The 17,919-nt window shown below is 37.4% G+C and overlaps 1 protein-coding gene across 3 annotated transcripts; it reads right to left on the minus strand.

Moving 5' to 3' along the window:
* Positions 1-2,360: 2,360 nt before the first annotated feature.
* On the minus strand, positions 2,361-11,316 carry LOC133868443 (UDP-arabinose 4-epimerase 1). 3 transcript variants are annotated; one of them, XM_062305343.1, is made up of 11 exons: positions 11,212-11,316; positions 10,059-10,218; positions 9,653-9,777; positions 7,866-7,979; positions 7,660-7,767; positions 7,464-7,555; positions 5,554-5,695; positions 5,205-5,299; positions 3,691-3,820; positions 3,033-3,177; positions 2,361-2,932 (listed from the first exon to the last, which is right to left on the minus strand). In XM_062305343.1, exons 2-11 carry the CDS (start codon positions 10,117-10,119, stop codon positions 2,706-2,708), a joined length of 1,239 nt encoding a protein of 412 aa, XP_062161327.1. In that variant the 5' UTR covers positions 10,120-10,218; positions 11,212-11,316; the 3' UTR covers positions 2,361-2,705. The 3 variants fall into 3 exon arrangements, with proteins under 3 accessions (XP_062161327.1, XP_062161326.1, XP_062161325.1); XM_062305342.1 differs by having other exon boundaries at positions 11,129-11,251; XM_062305341.1 differs by lacking the exon at positions 11,212-11,316 and adding an exon at positions 10,917-11,049.
* Between the last annotated feature and the right edge of the window lie 6,603 nt (positions 11,317-17,919).

Genomic DNA, 17,919 nt, shown 5'->3' on the forward strand with positions numbered 1-17,919 from the left:
ATTTTTTCATATCTAGGATGCTTGTGAAATTATCTAGACTAGTGTTCAGATTTCTCGAGAGTTCAAATCAGCCATGAGATTTTAGAAAGTTGATGCTTAATAATATTAGGAGCTTTACTTTACTTTGGATTAGACGAAGAAACTTGAGACCAAACATAAGGCTTGGCCCACCCAACATGCCGTCTACTTCTTTTACGGAAACTGATTAATGCTATGTAAAAAACCAATAAGCTTATGACACGTCACCCATAATAATAAATTTATAAATATGTAAGTGTATAAAACTATAAACATATAACTATATAAAAGTCAACCTGTCGCAGTGAAAGTAGTGTTAGAGAGAGAGAGAACAAGTCTGTGAGTCTGGTTTCACCGGGAGGGGGTGGCCTTGCGCCTCCTTCCTCCTGGTGCTGATCTTTTCCTCTGGCTCCTCTTGAGCCAGGGCGGTTTTGTTACCCCTGGTTGTTCCAGTGGGGTTAGCTTTCTCCCAACCACTAGGGTTGTGGAGCTTTTGTTCCACCCGGATTGTTCCGGTGGTGGCTGTGTTTCTCCTAGCTTTTGAGCTATGGAGTTTGTTTTTTTTCTTTTCTTGCTTTGCTTTCGTTTTTCTCTTTCTCTTTTCTGCAGATCGGAAGGCTTGAGCTGCTTCGCATGGTTTTCGGTTTCTGCCAAGTTAGATCTACTACGTTTCGTCGGAAATCTTGCGTCACGTCCTGCTCTGTTGTGTTCGCCGGCTGCTTATGAAGCCGCCTCCTCAACCACCGGCGGGTTTTGAGCTTCCAAGCGCGGAGCGTGGTCCACACGTGCCATAGGCGACCTGTGTGTGTGTGAGCCACGCTCCTTCTTTCCGGCTGGGATTTGGGGGGGCTTCGTGTTGGTGGGGTGTCCGACGGCAGCAGGGGTGGTTCAGGGTGGCGCGTGTGCTACACGCGCCGGTGACCAGACGGTCTCTTCCCCCGGCAGTTTCTGGGCTTATTCTGATTTGTGTTTTTTTCGTTATGTATATTCTTGTCTTTTCACAGTTTACCTTTGTAATGGGCTGTAAATTACTTGGGCATTTTAGGTGGCTTGTAAGCTAGACCAGGTTCTCTCATTTTTAGTTGGTTTGTGCTTCAATGTATAGAGAGGACCAAATTGTATGTTCATGTAATTTTAGTTTGTTGCTTAGGTAGCTGCTTTAAGCTAGGATCTGTTCCTAGCTTAGTGATTAGGGATTCTGTATCTCTATTCACTACCTCAGTCCTACGGCTGTAATTTGTAGCTTCGGACTGGATGTTTGCCTTCGGGCTGTTGTATTTTGCCTTCGGGCTTAGTTTATTAATGAAAGTTCCAGTTTGTTCAAAAAAAAAAAAAAAAAAAAAAAAAAAAAAACTATATAAAAGTCAATTAAAAAAAAAAAAAAACTGAACAAGGTGGATCTTTTTGGGTTTTCGAAGACCAGGTTTGTTTGAATTTGCGATTTCAAATAATGCGATTTTAAATTACGATTTTAAAATGTATAACTTGAAAAAAATAATTTTTAATAACGCAGTTAAGCGTTCGGCAAAATCGCAGTTTAACGTTTAAAATCTTAAATTAACTTTTAAAATTCTGTATTTTCAAAAAAACACCATTTTAACTGCGATTTGAAAAAGTAAATTTTCTGCGTTTTCAAATCAATTAAAAAAAAAAAAAAAAAAAAAAAAAAAAAAAAAACTATATAAAAGTCAATTAAAAAAAAAAAAAAACTGAACAAGGTGGATCTTTTTGGGTTTTCGAAGACCAGGTTTGTTTGAATTTGCGATTTCAAATAATGCGATTTTAAATTACGATTTTAAAATGTATGACTTGAAAAAAAAAATTTTTAATAACGCAGTTAAGCATTCGGCAAAATCGCAGTTTAACGTTTAAAATCTTAAATTAACTTTTAAAATTCTGTATTTTCAAAAAAACACCATTTTAACTGCAATTTGAAAAAGTAAAATTCTGTATTTTCAAAAAAACACCATTTCAAATCACAATTTTTAAAAACGCAGTTCCCAAACGATTTATGTTCTGCGATTTGGTTAAAAATCGCACTTATTGTTTACGAAATCTCAATCCCAAACGCACCCTCAAATCAGAGTTTTGGTTGAAAGGTTTAACCGCATAAACTAATTTTGCATTTTGCATTTTTGGGTATAACTACGTAGACTGATTTTGCTTTCTTTTTTCTTCTAATTATTCTACGGCCTTTAAACGCACGTGCATCATTAGACATTAGACGATGCACGCGATTCAGAGCTTAATACGAGCGAGCAGAGAGGCAAAGAGAATGAACTATTGAAGGCTTGAAGCTATCAGGGAGGTTGATGAGTCAAAGTAGCTATAATATGCTAGTGTGAGCTGGGAAAGAGACGCTACTATTATTGACAGGAGCTTGTCAAGATAGTGAAGAGGGCGCTGTAGTCGTTACATGACTACACCATCAGGGGCGCAGTAATAATCATTATTGAACTATTTTTCTCTGTTCTAATACATGTAATGAATGAGCGGCGGCATCCTACTACTACCCCCCATCATGACATACTCTGACCAGGAAAAAAAAATTATCTTAATTTTGATGAACCCCCGTTCTAAGAGAGCAATAGAACGCAGCAGCCGAAATCAGCAATTCATGGGGTCATTACCATTAATCTTCTGCTATGGAATGCTGTGAATCTGTGATCCTTTCAGTGAGACACTGCCTAAAGGGTTTCATATCCATCACGATGAGATTTTTGCCATCTCCATGCGATTCTCAAACTCTCTGTAAGATTGGTGTGTCGTGCTACCCACTTCAGTTCACGAGCGATCTTAGACGGGTCGCTGTACACTTTGGCATAGTCACCAGGCCGACGGGGTAGGTAATCAATCTTGATCTCTACTCCTGTAGCCTTCTTACATGCCTCCACAAACTCCTTCACAGATCTACCTGAAAACGTGATCCCAGGAGAAGCCTCAGATTTCAACTAAATCCTCCATTGACAAGACAATACAATATGCATAATGATTGTTCTTTCTGTTTATCCTACCTGTTCCAGTGCCAACATTGTAAATTCCAACTTTTTTGGGCATTGCCTTTTCAAGAGCTTTCACATGAGCATCCACCAGATCAGTGACATCAATATAATCCCGTATGCAAGTTCCATCAGGTGTATCATAGTCTATTCCTTTGACCTGCAAATTCCAAAATGCTAGTTAGAACAAATCAAACTGCATGCATAATTATGATAAGACTAATGCGGATAGTTTGTAACAGATATAACTATGTTAAGACAAAACCCTAAGCAGCTGACTTTTATGGACAAAACCTCTCGACAGATTCTATTAACCATGTCCAGGTCTCAGATTTCTCGAGAGTGGCCTAACTAATTCTTTGAATTTGAGGAATTCCTTCTAAGGAGATGGGTTTTTTTTATTGGTAAGTTACGCAGCCTGTGGGACACCTTGCTACAAAGGGAGGAGGTACCATTTGAGCTAAAGCCCATTGGTTAAGGAGATGAAATTAAAAAGTTTATCACCAAAACATCCCCCAGCAGTTTTTCATTTTTCATTTTTTCAACTAACTTCAGGATGGAGTGAATAAAAGCATTGCCTCCATTATTTGAATTTAGTAGGCTGGTCATGACTTTACCAACATATTTTCAACCTCTAAAGAGAGGCGTGTCATGCAATAAGAATTCAGCATACCTGCAGCCCAGGAATTATTCTACGAGCTGCATCAAAACAAGCACCAGAGATTCTTCCATGCTCACGTAGTTCAGGTCTTGGAGCTTCACCTAGTCTGCCCTCTGGATCTGACCCAATCACATTGAAGTATCTGAAATTTTCAAAAAAGAAAAGAGATCCGTGACAATCAGGATAGTTGACCCTGGTTTATCAAATTTCTTAATTCTTATGGAAAACTTCTTTTGGAGTGTTGGGAAGCTGGGCTGCGGGGAGGGATCCAGGTAAATGATCGAAAAAACAAGGAAAAAAGGGGAGGGGGGAATACGCTACTTCCTATGAACTAACACCTCATTCGCACATACCCTGCTTCTTTTTTTTTTATGAAGTAATTTTTTGTCCATAATGGGAGAAATTCACACATACCCTGCTAAATTATCATTTGTGACACTTGAACTCCTTCAACTGCCATTTATACGCAAATAGCCCCTCCATTAGTTGAGGGTATTGCATTCGACGGAAAATGAGCATGTAACATGCATGTGCTCATTTTTTACTTCAAATGACAAAAATGCCCTCCATATAAAAAAAAAAAAAAAAAATAAGCCAAAAAAAAAACTTCACAAACTTTTTAGAAAAAAAACGGAGTGGTTAATTGGGGGTTCTCCATGGCGTACCTGACGCCCACCCGGGCTGCCAAGAGCATCATGTGCGTGAAGGCCACCACATCCAAGAGCTCGCCCAACATCATTGAAAGGTGTCGTGGGTGTTGAGCAGGGACATGTGGGCCTTCTTCAACGCCAGCTAGCCCAAAAACGCTGTCTCTGCACCTCTTCAACTCGAGCAACCAGAAGAAACCAGAGGTGCCGGTAACCGGAACCGGCATGCCACCAGATCGGTGGATCTGGGCAGAGTAGCGGACTTGCTTCTCCCACTGGATGCTGCCCCAAGAGGCTGACAAGTACCAGCCACTAGAATCGACGAAGCACCTCTTGGGTGGTCCAGCTAACACCCCCAGGTGTCCTAGAGGTGGTCAAACCACCCCAAAGGTGCTTCGGAGTAGCTCGGCCACCCCCTAGGGGTGGTCCGCCACCCAAGCAAATGCTTCGCCACCACCGCCACCTAGGGGTGGCAACCACCCTTCTATTGCCACCCATCTTTTTTTTCAATTTTAATTTTTTTGGATTTTTTTCCAATTGGAAGGTATTAAAGTAAATTCACTATCTTAATTAAAGGCATTTTCGTCATTTCACATAAAAAATATTTACATGCATGTCATGTGCTCATTTTTTTCGTCTGATTCAATGCCCTCAACCAACAGAGGTGTCTCTTTGCATCCAAAATGGTAGTTGGAGGGAAGTCAAATGTGACAAATGGTAGTTTGGGGATACCTGTGAAAGAGGCGTCAATTCATGGGGGGTAAGTGTATACCCTTCCCCTCACACACCCCCCCCCCCCCCCCCCCAAAAAAAAAAAAAAAAGAAAGGAAAAAGAATGTAGAAAGATTTATATAAAATAAGCATACAGCTAACACCAACCTTAGGATCATGACTGCCATGTCTGAATTTTTAGAAAAATCAAGGATTATATCTTCTGCCATCTTTTTAGCTTTTCCATATGGATTAATGGGGACCTGAATTCATGCAACAACGTTGATCAGTTTTTTTAGCAATAGAACCCTATACGCATTAAAAATAGCTGTAGCAAGCCACACCAATTTTATTGCCTCAGATGGAAGAAGAAAAATAAAACCAAAAATAATTTTTGTAGTCATTTTGAAAGTAAACGAAACAAAGAATATCGCTAACAATAACAGAACCAAGTTTTCCCAATAAAAACTATGATAAGAACTGAAACAAAATGAAAACCATGTTTCAGAACCCTCACCTGCAAAGTTTCTTCGGTAATGGGCATCTTTTCAGGTTCCCCGTATGTTGCACAGGTACTAGAATATATCAATTTTTTCACACCATGTGCAGCCATGGCCTCTAACACAACCAAGGTGTTTGATGTAATGTTATGATAATACCTGCACAACAAGGTAACGATATAATTAGCAGCATAATATACGAGTTACCACTATTTTTTTTTTTTTAATAGTGTACAAGTTATCACTATGTAAAGCACCATTTTACTTGCTTATTTGAAAGGGGGATCAAGCAAAGATTAAAATGAAGTAAAACCTTAGGTAGAGAAAGTTACAAAATTAACCAGTTTCTTACATACCAAGCTAATATTATGTGCATACAAAAAATGCCTGTGATCTGAAGTTGATTGATAAAGCACATCCACAACAAGCTAGAATATTGAGTTGCTTTTCTAATTACAGACTGAAATTCCAATCCACAACCAGACATTTGACCAAATCTCATATATTTATCTATCTCCCACCAAAATCAAACATAATATGTATTCAATAGTCAATTTAGATCTTCAAAAGTGTCATGGTCCTGCTTAAGAAGTTAAGGATATTAAAATGTAGCATTAAGATATATTGAGACCCAATCTCATCTATCAAATTCTCAAGCTTTTCAAGTTTTCAGAGTTCATCAGTTACATTATCAATAGGACTTTTCCATCATAAACTCAAATAGAGAAATCAACAAAATCTGGCCAACACAGAAGTATTTAGTGTGACCAGATTTTCCAGTTGAAAAGAAAAACGAACTCCTTTTCTTTATTTTAAGCCATATTAATAAAAATAATGATTTTTCATTTTTCTAGATTCTTCTGCTAGTTTTGTAAGTGTTTCTCATTCTTTTTTTTGATTGATAATTCCAATTTCCCAACTTTTGATGATTTGCAAAATGGTTGTGCATTCTAAACATAAAAGAAAGGTCATAAAATTTTTATTTAATGAACTTATAAAATTCACAAATCAATCCTACAATTCAGTTTTTTACCAAACACCTGGACTGAAAATAGAATTCCATTCTATCCAAACACGGTCATTTTGGTTAATTTATTGAGATATGATTAAAATATCATGTCTGGATGGTCATTTTGGTTATTTCAGCCAAAGCATGATTAAAAAAAAATTCATGTCATAGTAATAAAAAAAAAGACATGTTTGTTTGGAAAATGACAAAAACCATTGAAGATGTAGCTCCTCTCCAATATAATGAAGCCAGCCAACACCTAAGGACATCTCGGGTAACCCCTTTTTCATTTTTTCCAAGTGGAAAGGGAAAGAGCAGGAGGCAAGCAAACAAAGATACACCCCCCCCCCCCCCCCCCCCCCCCTTCCACCGGGGCATGCCCTAGGATTAGGCCCCATTTCCTTTTGAATTATATTATAACTAAACAAAAAGAAAAGAAAAGGTGAACTCCAACTTTTAACTTCACATTTATATCAAGCATAGCATAATTCAAAAGTTTATTTTATTATTATTATTTTTTATGTTTCAAATGCTAACATTTGCACCGTCTTTATTTACATTTGAACTGGACCTAAATCACATAGTTTTGAACTTTCTTAAACTCGATCCAAGCAAATCTCACAATTGGGAGCTATTTCATACTGCCGCCAAAAAGTTACTACATTGAAAAATCTATTCATACCACGTGAACTCCCAATTAGATCAACAAGCAAAATTTACATGCATAGTTTACAATTTTTCTTACGTCAACATGTTAAGAATAATTCTGAGTTTTACAAAATCTACATTCCCTAGAAAGATTGAACTCTTAGGTGCTAAATGCAAGAAGTAGAAGTCCTGAAAGCAAAAAGAGAACACTTTGCATTGCAAGGTTGACCTTTTAAAAAGGCTAGACATCGATCAAACGACAATACTTACTTGAGTGGATCAAGGGTGCTTTCCCCGACATATGCAACGGCTGCAAAATGTATAACAGCATCAAATGAATTCTCTGAAAATATTTTATTAACCTGAAAAATCTGTTAAGGAAACCTCCAGGTGTGGCTGTTTATATTAAGTAATAATTCTCAAGTGAAGTATATCTTATAGAGGGCATAATAATTGATAAGGATACAGCCTTTGGATCCCCTAAGTCAGCATAAATAAACTGAAGCCTTCCAGCTTCTGGAAATAATTTTTGGAGAACCTTTACAGCACCTAGGTTTCCCCGTGAGAGGTTGTCCTGTCAAAAAGGGAAAATCTTAAAGATATGTCACTAACACTGCAAATGCAAAATAGTTATAAAAAATAAATTCATACTTATTCTGCAAAAAGGCCTACCACTATAGTTACACGGTATGAGTCCTTCAAAAGACGAAAGGCAGCATGTGAACCAATATAGCCAGCACCTCCTGTTACTAGGACATGCATTACCCCAGGTTCATGATGGGAGAACTGAAGGAAATGAATAAAAATTGTAGAACATTTCAGATTTGGAAATGTCAAAACTCATTTCAATTGATAAGTCATACCCTAATAAGTCATTTATATCCAAGTTTATATTTTTATCCAATGTAATCAAATTGATCATTATTTGAGGAGGGGGGGGGGGGGGGGGGGGGGGGGGGGGGGTTGCACCCAAACAATTAATCAAATTTAGGGAAAGGTCGAATTGGAGTCCCAAAACAGTTGGACAACAATGTAAGGAACTGTACTTTAAGAAAAACAATCAAAACAAAAAAACAAATATATAGATAAACATTGTAGATAATCCTTAAAAGTTTTAGATCTATGTATAAGTTCGTAATGATTAAGTGAAAGTCGAATCTAGATAAGAAAAAACAATTTGATCGGACACAATTCTTTCACACAAAAAGTTTGCACCATAGACAATTTACATAAAGTACAATGCAGGTGACAATCAATTGAAGACCTTATGTGGTCATCCAAACTGGTCAAAAACACAAAGAACCAGTGTCGTGTACAAGTCAACAACACATTACTTATTGGTAGGGATGTCTTATATATCTTAGGAACTAAAATAATGCTAATTCATAAACTCCAAACTAAAGAGCAAACCACGATATGAATTTGTTGTTATAATCCACATCAAGATAATCAAATATTTGTATTTGACCAATACTACAGAAGTATAGTATAGATATACAATTATGATAAGCCCCACTTTGCACTCCTCATTGAGGATGATTTTATCAAACAGGACTCACTTAACTTTGTGGATTACAGCCTGAATGATGGCAGCAATCAGCCATAGGTGTTCCATTGGTGTCTTCAGTCATACAAAGTTCAACAACTTCCCACATCAATATGAAACCTGCCCTCTCCCATAAATAGTTGCACTATATATGGATTCAAATTGCATAGGTTCCTGGGCTCCAGTTTAATATGTCACCCAATTACAAACAGAATTAGGGATACGTTTGGTAAGTGTTTTGCAAAGTTGTTTCACTTTTCAAACACAGAAGCGCACGTTTCAGAAAATAGTTACCAAACGAAACACTTTTCAAAAGACAAAACACAACACACTTTTTAGAAAACTTCTCACACCTTATAAGAATCCTGGTCAAAGGTGACCGCACGACCACCCCAACAGCTCAGAAGTGGCCATGCAACCACCCCTACGGAGGGGGTGGTACATAGCCACTTCTATCCTTGGTAAAGGTAACTGTATGGCCACCTTTATCCTCGTCAGCGTTGTAAAAAGTCATCCTTCACACTTGAAAAATATGAAAGTGTTTTCTCAAAATAAGCATATTTAGTGTTTGTTTCTATGAAAACACTAAAATGTTTACCAAACAATTTCTTTAAGTGGACCCCACAGACAATACTTTTCAAATGTGATTCCCACTAAAAACTCTTCTCAACTCCCATCACATTAAATCTCTTTTCCAATCAAAACACAAAAAACACTATTCAAAAAAGTTAGCAAACATAGCCTAGGTTTGGTATCACATCATAGCAAGAACAGCAACTGGCAATTCTCGAAGCATTGAGCTTGACCTTGGATAATATATGTAACACATACATTTTGGAAGAAAATGAGTCCATCAGCATAAACAAGTACTTAACAATGAGAAGGATATTTAAATATAAGACAAAGAAGTTACCGGGCTGGGAGTATTGAAACTGGAAGATTGCTTGAGCACCAGAATGCATAATGCTGTTAAGACAGCAGCCAAAAGAATTTTTCCCACAAAGTTGCTCTTCTTTTTCGGATCTGGGTAATCCATGCCTACAAGTACAAGGTCAAACAAAACCCAAACATAAATATAGAAATCCTCGAAAGCTCTGCAAGGATATTTAGTGTATACATATAATTCAAGCAATGAACTGCACAGTAAGCAGTACATAACCAGAAAGAAACCACGACTTCTCAATTTGCACATATTTTTCATGAAATCATAAATAGATATTTTTTGAGTGGCCTACATTTGACTGGAGAAAAGAACTATCAACAAGTAGTTTTATGTCGAAACACATCCAAGTGAATCACAGATATAAAGGAAATCCTACCTCCAAGTGACATAGATCTAGTGGACCTTGGCTGAGTTCTAGGCCTGCCAAAATTTAGCATCGGGAAAAATCCCTCCAATCCCGACTTGTACGAACAGGAATCTAATCCTTTGCCTCAGTACCAACTATCAAAGCAGAACCCCTCTTTTGGTGTAACGTACTGCAATCAAAACCGACGAATGAACAGTAATTTTTGGACAATAGAAATGTAAAAACTAAAAATTATGAAAAATTAAAACACTAAAAGTCGTCATAACTGGGCCCTATTAAAGATGGAAAGGTCAACAAAAAGTTCTAACATTATAAATATCAAAACTTTTATACAACTGATAGCCTGGAAAGTTCAGCACTCAATTCCCAAATTCCAGAGAAAGAGATACAGAATTTCTAGATCCAGAGAGACCCAGAAGCAGAAAACCCATACAAAAGGAGATGACAATAAGAATTGGAAACAAATAAAACACCCAAAAGTTTGAAATTTTTTGTTTAGCTTCTGTTTCGGTGTGGGCTTAATATTCCAAAATATAGAAATAGAACATGCAGATTATTTTTCTGTCAGAGCATGTCTGCCAAAATAAATAAAATAGAGGAAGAAAAAGACCTTCGGAAAACCAGTTTTCAAAATTGAAGAAATGAAACCCAGTAACAAAAAATCTGAAAACAAAACAGACCCATATAACATAGAAAGGAAACAAATGAAGAAGAAAAAATTCAAATTACAAGATCCAAAAATTCCCATGAGCAATAATATAATATCCATCCAAGATTACAATAACAAAAGCCAACAAAGGAAAAAGAAAAACATGTAACAAAGTACGAGAGAGAGAGAGAGAGAGAGAGCAGAGGAGGGCAACCGACAATTAACAAAAAAGACCAAGGAAGGAAGGAAATCGTTCTGTGAATAGAAGAAGTAGCAGAGACAGAGACAGAGAAAGCGGCAAGAAAAAGGCTTAAGAGAGAAGATCTCTCCCCAGAAAGAGAAAAAAGACTCTGAATCAAATTTAAAGGCTTCCATGCATTCCCCAAATAAAAAAATAATAATAATAATAAAAAAGAAACCGAAATTGTACCATAAATATAACGCTTGTGTAGAAACCACGACGATCGAAAACGTAAGAGAAAGAAAGCAAAAAGAGGAAGAGAGGAAACGTACGAACAGAGAGGGACGACCAAGTCCAGGCCTGCGAGTGGCGTTTGAATATGAATATAAGAAAGAGAGACAGGTGGAGGGGGGGGCTTAACTGGGCGGACAATTCTCTTCGTCCATGTCGTCTACGTGTTGGAACGAGACAGGACGTTTCACAAATCTTTTTTTTTTTTTTTTTTTTTTGCCTTTTTTTCACTTTTCTTATAAATTTCTTCTTTTAAATCTTTTTCCCGTCTATGTCCAATCATCGCCTTCCATTTGTATTTTTCAATATGCTTTTGGAACCGAACATTGCGGGCCTGCCTGCCTTTTTCTCCTGCGCCGCTCACGACTTGCTCGCCAAACAGCCTTTGATTAATTCCTGGCGGCTAACTCGTTTACGGTCCGTTTGACATCAAATTAAAATGAATTATTTGAATTTGCGTTTTAAAAAATTTGTTTTTGCAAATCATAAATAATAGGATACCTTTTAGAAAACATATAATTTTAAAAAGTTAAATTGCAATTTTAAAAGTTAAACTGCAATTTTGTCAAACACTTAAGATTCGTTTGGATTTGCAATTTTAAAAAATATGATTTAAAAATAACAATTTTAAAATGTGTGATTTGAGAAAAATGATTTTTAAAAACGCGATTAAGTATTTGGCAAAATCACACTTTTGATCTTTAAAATCGCATGTTAACCTTTAAAATTCTACATTTTCAAAAAAATATTCATTTCCTGAAAAATAATATGATTTAATGCCGCATTTTTCTCATCCTATGCGGCATTGAAAGCATAATTATCATATGTGATACGTGGTCACGTGGCAATCGAGACATGTATCAGCATTCTAATGTGGATAACCTGAAAGTCCGTTAAAAAAATAGGCGAAAGGCTAATGAAAATACCAATTGAGAATATTCATTAAACACAGATACCACTAATCATGTGTACCTCTGAGCCATTTAGCTTCTTTTTTTTTTCTTTTTTTTTGGGTCAAAACTTATATTAATATATTGAATAAAAAAATGAAAATAACATTTATGATGTATAAAGAGAAATATTGGCAGTTCTAAACCAATAATTTTGTTACTCAAGTGAGGGCCCACTAATTTATTTATTTACTAAAATATGTGTGGTCGATTATGAGAAGTGATCGAAGAGATATATAAATAAATGCGTATTTGATACGTTGTGTAGAATAATTATAAATGCTAAAAGTCAAAAGAGAGAATTAATAGAAGAGAAGAGAAGTCTTTGGTTGAATCGACCCCTCGAAACTGAGCTGTCTTCATTAATTACCAACCTGGCTATGCATAGCAAGCAATTAATCATATCTTTAATCCTGATTAAATTGCCTACTACCTACTTAGTCGTGGGCCGAGCTGCTCAAGTGCTCATTCATGTCTAATTTTCGTCTACATTCATGCATATGCATGGTCTACATGAGTATTGGAATACTTTTATAATATATATATATATATAATAATGCTTTCCGGTATACAAGCAATATTAAGGACCATTATTTTTTCATCGAAATGAAATGGTTTTTCCTTCGCAATGAGTGGAAGAAGTCTCCACAAAGGTGTAAAGGAAAAATCATTTCATCCAAATGAAAAAAGGGATCCTAATATTACTCGTAGTAGGCTCCAGTACAACATTCTTACAATTGGATGGTGTGATAATAAAAATTAACTATTGAATCAACACTCGTAAGAGCAAAAAAATTAAGTGTTAATTTTTATTATCATGTCATCCAATGATTAGAGATCTACATACATGTGAATATTGTTATTTGTAATATTCGCAACTGCAAAATGCGGATATCACTTTTAGATATCCGTGTCTTTATCACGTTTTTACTAATCGCATTCGCACGGATATTGCGTTTATTATCCGCTATCTGCATATTAAGTAATGGCTTGTTTGTGCTTATTTTTAGTTTTTTGGGCATTTTGTGGTCTCTATTATAACTTATTTTAAACGATTCTAAAAATAATTTAGGACAATTTTGTAGCATTTTGGGCTTGTGTTAAATCTTTTTTTAGGCCCTAATCGTTTGAAAACATATTAATTTCATATTACTTTTGTCTTTTTGCCCAAGTGTTACACGAGAAAGCAACATAACCAATTAAATTAATATAAATATAACATATACCTAATTCAAAACGGCGTTGTTTTGATAAATTTATTAAATATAATATTTATTATATATAAATGATATGAGGATGCGGTTATTCACGGTTAATAACCGCATCCGCATATGCAGATAGTGATTTTTACAAATTGCATGTGCGGATAATTACGAATAACAGATGCAGATGGGTAATATTCACGCGTATATACACTCTAATAATTATATAATAGTTATACACAAGTATACTAAATATAATTAACCATTTAAAAATAGTATAGGGTAGTTGTGTGAGTCTAAAATAGAGCTGTCTAGGCTGATTATTCAAAATCTATTTGCCCTACCAAACTTGCTATTGACTTCCCATGAGCAGCCCATGATAGCTTTGCTTAGGAAGAACCCAAAGAATAGAAGCTTTATATGCTTATAAGTCTCATTCGCAAGTGGCAAACCGCCAACCCTTATTTATTTATTTATTTTCCTTATTTATTTATTTTTGTTTCTTAATTAAGCAAATGTTCAAAAGCAAAGGGGCAACTCTCATCTGGTGACACGTCAAATCTAATAATTCACTTTCACATATTATTTAAGCTACTTTTAATTGAAATAAATTAAATCACATTAGTCTCCAACAGTTTGTGATTCGGTACTTAAATAATATAAAATATAACTCGAAACTTCTCATAATTTTTTTTTTTTTTTTTTTTTTTTTTTTTATTTCTAATCGATAACGGAAAAGGATTACCAAGGATGGTTGCGAGTGGAGTGAATGAAGTCAATCAGGCACACAACAACGAACTCGTCAATACAATATATTTTCAAATCAACCATTAAATTTATGAAACTTACATAAATTTTATAAATTCATTTGTTAATTTGATCGGAAATCTCATAAATTCAATGACCGGTTTGCAAAAAGAATAAACCGGAAAATGACGTGTCCCCACTCATAAATACAAAATGTTTCCGTTAACATTGCAAGAGGAAGCAAAGGTTGCATTGCATGTCTCTTTTAGTTGAAGCTCAGATGTCATTGTTTGGGAATCAGGAGGATTGCTTTTGCTTCTCCAAATTAGAACAAGTCGTTGAGTGAGTTGAGTGGACCCGGTGGGTCAATTCAGTGACCTACGTACGATCCTGAATATGCCACGTGTGCGAACTATGTTCTACATGTCGACCCACGATTGGGGGAGAGAACTTTAACGGATATTTTTCATATTTGGGAAGAAAACTGGAAAACAGTGCTACATCTTCTTCTTTGCCGACACAAGGGGAGGGAGGAGCTTTTCTCGGGATAATAAATATCTTTATACTTTGTTCATTTATTTATTATTTAGCTTAAATTTAAATAAATAAATTATAACAAATTATTCAATTCAGAAAAAGATTATTTATTGTAATCATTTGCATAATGAGTAATAGTCTCAAGCCAGGCAATACTATTGAAAAAGACTGAGAAAAAAAAAAGGATAAATTAAAATAATAAATCAACCTTTAGTTTATTTCATCATTATCTTAAAGATCAACGTGTTTGGATCCTCCTTCACGCCAGCTGTCTCCTGCAAAGGTGGATGTGATGAAAACTGATGTAGCACCTGAAGGTCCCTAGAAGTTTCTAGAAGATCCCTAATAAATAGTTTTTATTTATTTGATTTCCTTTTAAAATAAAGTTTACTTTTACTACTAGGATAAGGTTTACTATTGTTATTAGAATAAGGTTTACTATTACTATTAGGATTAGGATTACTTTCTCTACAAGTATTTCTCTCCTATAAATAGGCTTGCTTATTATGTAAAAACTCAATCAATTGAATTGTTATAAAATCAGAGAATTCTCTCTCAAATACTCTGCGGAGTTTTATCTTTCTTTTAGCCTGCGGGCTTGTTTTATCTTTTGGGGTAGAAGACGAAGACGCTTCTCCTTGCAGAATCGAAGACGCTGTTCTTTGATTAATTACCTTAGTCTTCCGCTACGTCAGTTGGTATCAGAGCAGGCTTTATCCTGATCATGGCCAATCAACGCAACGGTGACAATCCCCCTAACGACGCTGATCGTGACAGGGAGGCTCCTTGGAAAGCCGAATTCCAAGAGTTCCAGCAAACAATGCGAGAAGAGATGTGACAAGAGATGCGACAGATGCGAGAGATGATGGAGCGCATGCACGTGGGTCCTAATCATAATCATAGGGACAATGATGCCCATGATGACGATGGGATTCGAGTGAGGCCTATTCTTCACCGACAACTTGCACCCATAAACCGACCACCGGTCTATGAGGATTTTAGTGACGATGAAGACTTCGCTGAAGGGGTGTTTGGACAGAACGATGGAGTAGATCGACGAGGTGAAGGACGTAGGCGCACCGGTCATGGCGGCGGCGCAGGCTTCAGAGGTTATGAGCGCGGTGGAGCTGGTCATATGGGGAATGTCTATGAAGGCGCTGGCCACCGGGATACTTATGGAGAGCAACCCAGACGTCAAGATCACGGTAGGGAGGAATCCCATGAATACCGAATGAAGATTGATCTCCCATCATTCAACGGGCATCTTCAAATTGAAGATTTCCTAGATTGGGTGACAGAGGTAGAGAGGTTCTTTGATTACATGAATATTCGCGAGGATCGCAAGGTGAAATTAGTGGCATACAAATTCAAGGGAGGAGCTTCTGCTTGGTGGGAGAAATTACAGATTTCCCGTGCTCGACAAGGGAAGGGACCGGTAACTTCATGGTTGAAGATGAAGCGGCTACTCAAAGCACGGTTTTTACCACCGGATTTTGAGCAACGACTATTCCAGCAATACCAAGAATGTCGACAAGGAGGTCGAACCATCCAGGCGTATGTTGATGATTTCTATCGCCTATCCGCCCGGAATGATCTCATGGAGACAGAAGATCAACAAGTTGCAAGGTTTATTGGTGGACTGCGTGTAGCAATACAAGATAAAGTCTCTATGCATCCTGTCTTTACTTTGAACGAGGCAGTTAGCTTGGCAACTCGAGCCGAGAAGCAATTGGAGCGGCCTAGAGCACCAACTTGGGAGCGAAACCCGAGCGATTCAACGAGAGCAACACAAGGTCGGGGAAAGCAATCTCTAGTTCCGACGGTCACACCAAGTCAACCAGTGACTTCCACGGGAAAAGGAGCCAGTAGCAGTTCAAACATCCCGAGACAACCATCCAACAATCCGTACGCACGGCCCGGTCCAGACAAGTGTTTCAAATGCAACCAACCAGGACATAGATCTCATCAATGTCCCCGGAGACAGATGGTAAACTTGATCGAACCTGAGCCAAAAGAAGGATCCGAGCATGGAGATGATGATACACTCGAATATGAGGAAGAGGAGTTGGCTGACGCTGATGAGGGAATCCCACTTTCCCGATCCTTAGTAATTCAACGTTTACTCTTGACCCCGAGGCAAGAAGATCAATCCCAAAGGCACAATATTTTTCGTACTCGCTGCACAGTCAACCAAAGGGTATGTGATGTGATTATTGATGGTGGTAGTGGGGAGAATGTAGTGTCAAAGGAGATGGTATCGAAGTTGGGTTTGAAAACTGAGAAGCACCCTGCTCCATACAAGATTGGATGGATCAAGCGAGGAACCGAGACACTAGTAACCGAGAGAAGTCGTTTCACATTCTCAATCGGTAAACATTACTCAGATTCTCTTTTATGTGATGTAGTGGAGATGGACGCATGCCACTTAATCCTGGGAAGACCTTGGCAATTTGATGTGGATGCCCAGCACCAAGGAAGGGCTAATGTTTACATTATCTTTCGAGATGGTCGGAAGATAATATTTCGACCCTTACAAGAAGTCAAAAATTCAACTCATTCCAAGGGTAAGCCGATCCTCCTATCCACTGGTTCAGAATTTATAGAAGAAGTTAAGGAGGCTCGAGACATCGTAGCATTGGTGACTAAAGGAACTCCGAATTCCGTCTCACAAGAAGTTCCCAAGATAATGCAACCGATATTAGAAGAATTTCGAGACATCATGCCTGAAGAGATGCCCGAAGGCCTGCCACCCATGAGAGATATCCAGCACTGTATTGACTTAGTGCCAGGAGCAAGTCTCCCAAACTTGCCACACTATCGAATGAGCCCAAAGGAGAATGCTATTTTGCAAGAGCAGGTAGATGGGTTAATTCAGAAGGGACATCTGCGCGAGAGTATGAGTCCATGCGCAGTACCGGCCCTACTTGTACCGAAGAAAGATGGAAGTTGGCGAATGTGCGTGGATAGCCGGGCAATAAACAAGATCACGATCAAGTATCGATTTCCAATTCCCCGAATAAGTGACATGTTTGATATGCTATCTGGGGCTAAGATTTTTTCGAAGATTGACTTGAGGAGTGGATATCACCAAATCCGTATACGACCGGGAGATGAATGGAAAACTGCATTCAAGACTAAAGAGGGGCTTTACGAGTGGATGGTGATGCCTTTCGGTCTTTCAAATGCACCAAGCACTTTCATGCGACTTATGAATCAGGTATTGAAACCTTTTATCGGAAATTTTATTGTTGTCTATTTCGATGATATTCTTATCTATAGTCGCAACTCGGTGAATCACATGGATCACGTGAGG

This window comes from Alnus glutinosa, chromosome 5, assembly GCF_958979055.1.
Source record: "Alnus glutinosa chromosome 5, dhAlnGlut1.1, whole genome shotgun sequence".
NCBI classification, from domain to species: Eukaryota; Viridiplantae; Streptophyta; class Magnoliopsida; order Fagales; family Betulaceae; genus Alnus; species Alnus glutinosa.